Source organism: Rhinopithecus bieti, unplaced genomic scaffold (assembly GCF_001698545.2).
Source record: "Rhinopithecus bieti isolate Rb0 unplaced genomic scaffold, ASM169854v2 scaffold_12070, whole genome shotgun sequence".
In the NCBI taxonomy this organism is placed as follows: Eukaryota; Metazoa; Chordata; class Mammalia; order Primates; family Cercopithecidae; genus Rhinopithecus; species Rhinopithecus bieti.
This window is the reverse complement of record NW_016807449.1, coordinates 1,772,064-1,781,179: the sequence shown is the minus strand read 5'-3', so window position 1 is coordinate 1,781,179 and position 9,116 is coordinate 1,772,064. Positions and strand designations below refer to the sequence as shown.

The 9,116-nt window shown below is 52.2% G+C and overlaps 1 protein-coding gene across 1 annotated transcript in view; it reads right to left on the bottom strand.

Moving 5' to 3' along the window:
* The window catches only part of LOC108535814 (sialic acid-binding Ig-like lectin 11), a 15,537-nt gene extending 7,303 nt beyond the window's left edge, over positions 1 to 8,234 (bottom strand). Inside the window, 11 exon segments of the mRNA XM_017882137.1 lie at positions 5,023 to 5,110; positions 5,112 to 5,311; positions 5,383 to 5,486; positions 5,488 to 5,638; positions 5,767 to 5,814; positions 6,405 to 6,668; positions 6,805 to 6,852; positions 7,188 to 7,339; positions 7,341 to 7,470; positions 7,603 to 7,986; positions 8,057 to 8,234. Coding sequence (XP_017737626.1) covers positions 5,023 to 5,110; positions 5,112 to 5,311; positions 5,383 to 5,486; positions 5,488 to 5,638; positions 5,767 to 5,814; positions 6,405 to 6,668; positions 6,805 to 6,852; positions 7,188 to 7,339; positions 7,341 to 7,470; positions 7,603 to 7,986; positions 8,057 to 8,204 — 1,717 coding nt within the window. The 5' untranslated portion in view covers positions 8,205 to 8,234.
* Between the last annotated feature and the right edge of the window lie 882 nt (positions 8,235 to 9,116).

Sequence of the window (9,116 nt, the reverse complement as noted above, 5' to 3'; positions counted from 1 at the left end):
ACCTTTTCTCAAAAAAAAAAAAAAAAAAAAAGGCTTGCTTATAAACTTTACCAAAATGCCCTGTGCCAGAGACTATGGATACATGCTAGCATTTATTTATACCTTTTCAGGATGGGTTGAAGTTTTCCCCACCAGAGCAGAAAAAGCACGAAAAGTAACTAAAGTACTGTTAAAACACATTATCCCCAGGTTTGGACTGCCTCTAACTTTAAAGTCAAACAATGCGCCGGCATGTGTAGCTAAAATAGTGCAAGATTTAACAAGACTGTTAAAAATAAAATAGAAGTTACACACAGCCTATTGGCCGCAAAGTTCAAAAAAGTGGAACACATGAACCAGACACTCAAGCGGCTACTGAAGAAATATTGCCAGGAAACTCATCTGAGATAGAATCAGGTCTTGCCTATGGTCCTCCTCCAAGTCAGGTGCACCCCTACCAAACAAACTGGGTATTCGCCCTATGAGATTTTGTTTGCTTGGGTGGCCGACAGGGCGTGATGGCACCCCAAATCATAAGTCAAATTAAAGGTGGTCTCCGGCGGGCACAGTGGCTCACGCCTGTAATCCCAGCACTTTGGGAGGCCGAGGTGGGCGGATCACCTGGGGTTGGGAGTTCAAGACCAGCCTGACCAACATAGAGAAACCCTGTCTCTACTAAAAATACAAAATTAGCTGGGCATGGTGGTGCATGCCTGTAATACCAGCTACTTGGGAGGCTGAGGCAGGAGAATCGCTTGAACCCGGGAGCAGGAGGTTGCGGTGAACTGAGATTGCACCATTGCACTCCAGCCTGGGTGACAAGAGCGAAACTCCCATCTTGGGGGGAAAAAAAGGCTATCTCCAGGAACTAAAGGAATTAACCTTAAAAAAGCAAATGCAGGCTTTAAAAATAGCCATGCAAAGTGTTCGTAGTTAGGTATATGAAAGAATGCCTATAAGCCTGACACGCCTTTAAACCTAGAAACTCTTTTAAGTTAAAAAGTAAAACTCAACTTCTCTAGGACCCATGGGGGATGGGCCCCATACTGTAATCTTGTCCACTCCTACTGCTGTTAAAAGTTGCAGGGGTTGTGGCTGGGCGTGGTGGTTCACATCTGTAATCCCAGCACTTTGGGAGGCCGAGGCAGGAGGATCACGAGGTCAGGAGATCGAAACCATCCTGTCTAACACGGTGAAACCCCATCTCTATTAAAAATACAAGAAAAAAAAAAAAAAATTAGCCAGGCGTGGTGGCGGGTGCCTGTAGTCCCAGCTACTCGGAAGGCTGAGGCAGGAGAATGGCGTGAACCCAGCAGGTGGAGCTTGCAGTGAGCAGAGATCGCGCCACTGCACTACAGCCTGGGCGACACAGCGAAACTCCGTCTAAAAAAAAAAAGTTGCGGGGGTTGTGCCTTGGACCCACCACAGTCGACTGAAACAGGCAGCTTTAGACAAGTGAACCAGCCAGCAAGACCCAGACCATCTGACCCAGCTGATCCCACAGTGAGACCGAGTTGCTGCTGAGGACGACGGCTCTGCTCCGGAAGCTGACCAGGCTACGCATGGCTCAAGCTTAAGGAAATAGTAAACCCTGCTCTAGTCACACACCAAAAGCTGACTAGTCTATGCACGGCCGAAGCTTAAGGACTCATGAAGCAAATAAATGTAGTTAAAAATCTTAGAACTAGTAGTTTTCCTGTACTACTAACTTTTATTATTGTTCTGTCATTGTGCTCCACCTCCTGCCCCAGGCAAGGACCGTTTCTGTTCTTGTTGGGTATAAATACGCTGTACATTGTTTTGCTGTTGTTACCCCCTTAACCATGCTCAAAGAAACACCTGTAAAAAGGTGTCCCCTGGCCGGGCGCGGTGGCTCACGCCTGTAATCCCAGCACTTTGGGAGGCCGAGGCGGGCGGATCACAAGGTCAGGAGATCGAGACCACGGTGAAACCCCGTCTCTACTAAAATACAAAAAATTAGCCGGGCGCGGTGGTGGGCGCCTGTAGTCCCAGCTACTCGGGAGGCTGAGGCAGGAGAATGGCGTAAACCCGGGAGGCGGAGCTTGCAGTGAGCCGAGATCGTGCCACTGCACTCCTGCCTGGGTGACAGAGCGAGACTCCGTCTCAAAAAATAAAAAAATAAAAAAAATAAAAAATAAAAAAATAAAAAATAAAAAAATAAAAAGGTGTCCCCAGTGTACACATACTACCTGGTCAGGGAACAGTATAACGAGAACTCCATTGTACCATGCTTATTATAAGTGTATAGGAACTCGCTTAAGAGCTTGTACTTATGGCCAGGCTGGTGTACAAAAAAAAAAAAAACAAAAAAAACTTGCATTTATAATCAAAACCACCTACTCAATTTGTGACCCAGGAAATAACCAACCTTATGTATGTTATAACCCCAAGTTTTTTTTTTTTTTTTTTTTAATGGGGTTTCACTCTGTCGCCCAGGCTGGAGTGCAGTGGCACCATCTCGGCTCACTGCAAGCTCTATCTCCCGTATAACCCCAGGTTTTTACCTGGTAAGTGGTTTAAAATTCATGCAGGGTCAAAGACAGGTCCCCTCTTAAACCAAACCAAGGCCCCTCCCTTTTACCAATGCCCTCTTTCTCTGTATTTTAATGTTTGTCAGGCAGCATACCAAAACTCACCGATTTGTGGTAACCCACCTTTGGAAAAATACTATAGAAATAACTACAAATATGTATGCATACCAAGAGTAACTCCACCTTGTCCCCCTGCGACCCCAGAAAAAAAATGTCGATATTGTATATCGTGGCACCCTAGCACACAACTAAGGTCAATTATGCTTACCAAAATGCCGGTAAAACCAGATGGTGAAACAAAGAACTGTCGTCCTGGTAACGTCACTATTCTTTTTTTTTTTTTTTTTTTTTTTTGAGACAGAGTCTCGCTCTGTTGCCCAGGCTGGAGTACAGTGGCGTGATCTTGGCTCACTACAAGCTCTGCCTCCTGGGTTCACGCCATTCTCCTGCCTCAACCTCCCGAGTAGCTGGGACTACAGGCACCCGCCACCACACTCGGCTAATTTTGGTATTTTAGTAGAGACGGGGTTTCACCATGTTAGCCAGGATGGTCTTGATCTCCTGACCTTGTGATCCGCCCGCCTTGGCCTCCCAAAGTGCTGAGATTACAGGCCTGAGCCACCGCACCCGGCCCCTGTAAACGTCACTATTCTAAAGCCAGACTTACCAATGTGGACTGCAGCTTACCCCACACATGTCCTCATACGCACATATCCAACAACCTACCTATTTTTATCAAAACAAAAACCAAAAAACCCGGGTCCTATTTACATGCTTAACCACATCATAAACTTGCAGGCAGTACTTGAAATCATCACTAATAAAACAGCAAATGTATTAGATTTACTGGCCCAGCAACCCACAAAAATGAAGAATGTTATCTATCAGAGCAGGTTAGCTTTGGACAACTCCTAGCCCAGAAAAAAAAAAAAATGTAAAAAGTTCAATCTAACTAACTGCTGCCTAAAATCAGTAACAATGAAAAGGCAATTATAAAAATAACTGCAAAAATAAAAAAATTAGCACATGTTCCAGTTCAAACTTGGAAAGGGTGGTCTCCAGATTCTCTCTTTAAGGACTGGTTTTCGTTTTGCAGAGGGTTCAAGACTTAATAAAAGTGATTCTGGCCATACTAGGAAGTTGCTAATACTCCCTTGTCTCTTACCTCTCCTTGTTAGAAGCATTCAATCAGCTATAAAGGCAATAGTAGCTAGGCAAACTACCACTCAGCTAATGGCTCTGCATAAATATCAACCTTTGTCTAAAGCAAAAAACGTGTCTCCAGGAAGGGGAACATCACACACGGGGCCTGGGGTAAGGGGAAAGGGGAGGGATAGCATTAGGAGATATACCTAATGTAAATGACGAGTTAATGGGTGCAGCACACCAGCATGGCACATGTATACATATGTAACAAACCTGCACGTTGTACACATGTACCCTAGAACTTAAGTATAATAATAATTTAAAAAAAAAGAAAAAAAAGTCTCTTCATGCAGACTTAAGTAATAGTAAGGCCTTCTATTAAACTTCTTTTATAAAAAACATCAAAAGGGGGAAACTGAGGCANGAAGGACAAGAGCTAGTGATTTATGGGATCTAGAGGAGGGAGGGAGGTCAAGGTGGACACCCACACTCGGGTTCTGACATTAGAGATGGGGCTACCACGTCATCAGAGGGATGGGGCTCTCAACAGGAGAAGTGGGCTTGGAAAGGGAGGTGACAAGTCAGTTATGGCCACGTTGAGTGGAGCAATCCTTGGGGCCATCGAGAGGGAGGTGTCCAGCAGGATATTGGAAGGGAAGAGGCCCACGACACTCACCTGGAGATTAGTCAGTGACAGTGTCTGCAGCCTGCATGCCCAATGCTGCCCTTGCTGCCTTTCTCCTGCAGGACCTCACTCTGGGTGAAGAGACCAGGGCCTGTGAGTGTGGCCGCACTGGGGCTCAGAAGGCAGCAGACTCACCTCGTTGTGCCCTGCTAAGGGGCTGGAGGGGACTGAGGCAGAGAGAGCAGGCGTCGCCCCCAGGACCTCTCCGATGAGAGCAGGAACCTCCCTAGCCTGGAAATTGGTCCAGAGTTGGGGACTGACAACATTGGTCCGTGTGGAATCATCAAGATCAACTCAGCTTCTGCCTGGCCGCAGGCGTCTTAAACTGTCCAAGCACCCCCAGGATTAAGATTCTGGGATTGAGCGGTGTATCCTCTGCCCTCTCCACCCCTCCTCTTGGACCCTGGGGCAGGGCTCACCTGAGGAGGATGAGGCAGAGGCAGAGAAGCAGGATCTTCATAGCCATCTCCCCGATAGCCACCAGAACCAGCCCCGTCACGGGCCCTGATTTGCCTGGAAAAGTGGGATGAGGCCCGTTCACCTGCTAAACTACAGTCCTGAGTCCTTCCTTTCTTATTGCAACTTCAATCTGGGTTCTCCAGGCCCTTCCTACACCCTTGGTTGCGGGACCTGGAGAGCCCAGGCCTCCCTACCCTACACCCTGACTGTCCAGCAGGCAACGAGAGCTCTGGGTCCCATGGACGTTCAGGGCCTCGAAGCAGAGCCTGAGGTTGGAGCAAAGCCCCCACTTGGAGGCTGAGGGAGCTGTTGACCCAGGACCTGGCTGAGCTGGGGGTGACCTCAAAGAAGCCCTGGCTGCTGTTCCCCTCCAACAGCTCCCCATCAATCCACCAGCTCAGAGCCGGGGCCAGGCTGGCTTGGGAGGAGCAGCTGCAATGCAGACCCTCAGCCTCCCAGGAGCAGAAGGGGCCCAGCAGCTGTGGGGGGTCTGTGGGGAGGGAGGACAGGACTCAGCAGGGGCCCCTTCCTGGGACCCAGGTGTCCCCTTTTCCCACTGACAGTGCACGGAGAGGCTGAAAGAGACGTGCTGGGAGCCCAGCGGGTGCTGAGCATGGCAGGTGAACTCTCCTTCTTGCTCCACTTGAACCCCAGGTAATTCCAGGCCCTGGGGACTGAGGGCTGGGAGGGGCTCAGAATCTGTCCCCCCGGGTCCAGCTCAGCCTGGCTGGGGGGATGCTGTGGGTGACACAGACCAGGCGCAGGCTTTGGCCCTCCAGGACCAGGAGGGATGTGCCGTTCCCAAGGTTTTCCAGGACTAGGGAAGGAAGGGTCAGAATCCATGTGCAGCTCAGGGCTCAGGGACCCTCCTGCGTGGGGACCCTCCAGATGCCTGGGCCCCAATTCAGCACCGAGAGGCCCTGGCTCCTCTGTCCCCTTTCCTACCTGTCCTGTTTGCTTGGGAAACCATCACTCTCAGGTTGTCTGGAGGATCTGAAATGGAGAGAGGGGACCGGCTCTAGACGGGCCAGGGGCTTCCCTCTGGGTAAAGGGAAGCATCCTGGAGACTGAGGTGGGGAAGTGGGTGGGATAGAAGGGCAGTGCAGAATCACCCACTGAGTTCCAGACACAAACTGCATGAGGGTCTACATAGGTAAGAATATCAGTCCCCAGGGCCGGGCGCGGTGGCTCATGCCCAGCACTTTGGGAGGCCAGGGCGGGTGGATCACGAGGTCAGGAGATTGAGACCATTCTGGCTAACACGGTGAAACCCCCTTTACTAAAATACAAAAAATCAGCCAGGGGTGGTGGTGGGCGCCCGTAGTCCCAGCTACTGGGGAGGCTGAGGCAGGAGAATGGCATGAACCTGGGAGGCGGAGCTTGCAGTGGGCCGAGATCACACCACTGCACTCCAGCCTGAGAGACAGAGCAAGACTCTGTCTCAAAAAAAAAAAAAAACAGAATGTCAGTCCCTGAGACCTGGGGCTCTAGGCCCCTCAGCTCTGGGACCCTGAGCCCAGCCCCTGCATCCCCACCCGTTCTACCCTCCCGATGGACTCCAGGCCCCTGCTGGGCACACTCACACTGCACAGAGAGATCCAGCGCTCGCTGCTGGGAGCCAAGCCTGTTCTCCGCTCGGCAGGTGTAGCGCCCTGAATCCCCGGCCTTCACCCCGGGCAGCTCCAGCCCCAGGGGTCTGGGGCCCCAGGGGTGGGACAAGGAGAGGACTCTGTCCTGCAGGACCCAGCTCAGCGTGGCCGGGGGCTGGCTGTCAGCAGCACAGAGGAGCCGCAGGAACTGGCCTTTCTGGGCTTCCAGATGTGTGAGATTTTCCTGGGGTTTCAGGGCTGAACCGAAAGAGAGAGAGAGAGAGAGACAAAGAGAGAGAAAGGCTACAGGGAGGAGCACATCCCCTCACTTTCATGAAAATTTTTCATCTCCTAAAGAGGACTGGCCCAGCCCCAGCCCGACGGCCCTCAGTACCTGATGTGTTGTCCTGTGAAATGCTGATAACAAGATCTCTGGGGGCGTCTGTAACAAGATTGTGAGCTGGCTACAGGGAGGGACAATTTGTTTCTCACACCTGGAAAAAACTCCCTCTGGGAAAAGAAAGTAGGAACATCCCAGGAAAGACAAGTGACAGCTAGAGCCGGGGCTCACGGGTGTGGACAGAGGACCAGACGCCATTCCCGTCCCCCTCCCAGGGCTGAGCCGGCATCCTGGGACCCCACAGCTTCCTCTCCCTGGACACTCCTGAGCTGGGAGCCGCTCACTGACCCGCTGGGCTCCTCCCCCTCCCGTCTCCCCGCCCCTCCCCGCACCCACCGGGTCTGTCTGCACGCCCCAGCGTCCCAGGCCACACTCACAGGCCACGAGGAGTCGGACGCTCCTCTGTGCACTCACACCCTTTCTAGAGAAGTCCACATGGCAGGTGAGGTCGGTGTCGTGGTCCTGGGGGCTGGGTGTGAAGCTGAGCACTGAGAAGTGGGTGGTGCTTAGTCTGGTTCTTCTGGGGAGAGGGCAGCCCCGTCCAGGAGAAAGAAGGGGCTAGACATTCCTCAAAGGCCCAGTTAAACACACAGATGACCGTCACCGGCTGCCCGGGCTCCAGAGTCTCGGGGATGTAGACATCAGGCTTCTGAGTCAAGGCTGGGACAGAGACGGGGATGGGGGGGTTCTAATGCTGCAGGGGTCCCTGAGAGCCCTCTGTGCTCAGCCCATAGCCTGTCCCCAGGGTCCCTCCCCAGTGTGAGAGGCAGGGGTTTCCATCCCATTCCATACCTCTTACTTTTAGAAAGAACCCATCGTTCAAGAAATTATGTCTCACGCGACGTCCTCTCTCCACCCGAAAGAAGTACTGTGCCTCATCCTCCCTCTGCGCGTCTCTGATCACCAAGGAGCAGCTCCCCTTGCTGGGATCCCCAGTGAGCTGGAATCGGCTCCGGGTGCTCATTTCCACCTCTCGACTCGGGTTGTTTGTGGCCACAGGAGCACCCCTATTTGTGTTGGTCCCTTTTCTGAACCAGTAGCCATAAGCAGCAGTAGACTCGTTCCAGCCATCCCAGGGGTAGGAAAGGTTGCAAGGCACGATGACACACAGGCCCTCCTGCACCGTCACCAGCCTCTGCACTTGAAGACTGTAACTGGGATCCTTGTTCAGGGACCCTGGGGAGATGCAGAGGCTCAGCAGCAGCCCCAGTCCCTGCATGGGACCCCCAGCCGCCGACCCACTCACCCGCCCCCAGCACGGGCAGCAGCAGGGGCAGCAGCAGCATCTCTGGGCTCTGGGGCTGGGCCTGTCCCGGGACTATCTGGCTTCTGGGCTGGCCTGGCTGAGAAGGAAACTCCTCGAGCAGGAAGCCTGGCGGAGGGGCAGTGACCATCCGCAGAGGAGGAGCCTCGGGAACCGCAATGTCCTGAAAGATCCTCTCCCGACTTCTCCTTTCACAGAGGAAGCAGCAGGGCAGAGGGCATGAGGACCAGCCCCAAATCAGGAAGGAGCCACCCTGGCCAGCCTCGGGGGTGGGCAGTGCTAGGAGGGGACTGTCAAGGGACACAGGTGAGTCATGGCTGCAGGCGAGGTGATGGATGCAGAGTCCCATCCATTCATTAATTCATTCATTCTCCAGGGGGCGGTGGGACACTGGAAGAGTCTACAATAACTCTGTGATTTATGGTGAGGGCTTTGCACCATGTATTATTGCTGTACCTCCACAGAGAGTAAAAACTACGTCAACCACACAGGCAGTCAGCCACATCTACCTGACCAACTCCCAGTAAAAACTCTGAACACTGGCCGGGCGCAGTGGCTCACACCTGTAATCCCAGCATTTTGGGAGGCCGAGACGGGTGGATCATGAGGTCAGGAGATCGAGACCATCCTGGCTAACATGGTGAAACCCCGTCTCTACTAAAAATACAAAAAAGAATTAGCTGGGCGTGGTGTCAGGTGCTTGTAGTTCCAGCTACTCTGGAGGCTGAGGCAGGAGAATGGCATGAACCCAGGGGGCAGAACTTGCAGTGAGCAGAGATCGTGCCACTGCACTCCAGCCTGGGTGACAGAGCGAGACTCCATCTCAAAAGAAAAACAAAAACAAACAAACAAAAAACTCTGAACACCGAGGCTCAGGTGAGCTTGCCTGGGTGGCAATACTTAGTGTATGTTGTCACTCATCCTTGCTGCAAGCATTAATTGTTTTCTGTATGATTTCGCTGGGAAAGGACAACTGGAATCCCACACATTGTCTCTTCTGGATCCTGCCCTATGAAACTTTTCCTTTGTTGATTTTATTTAT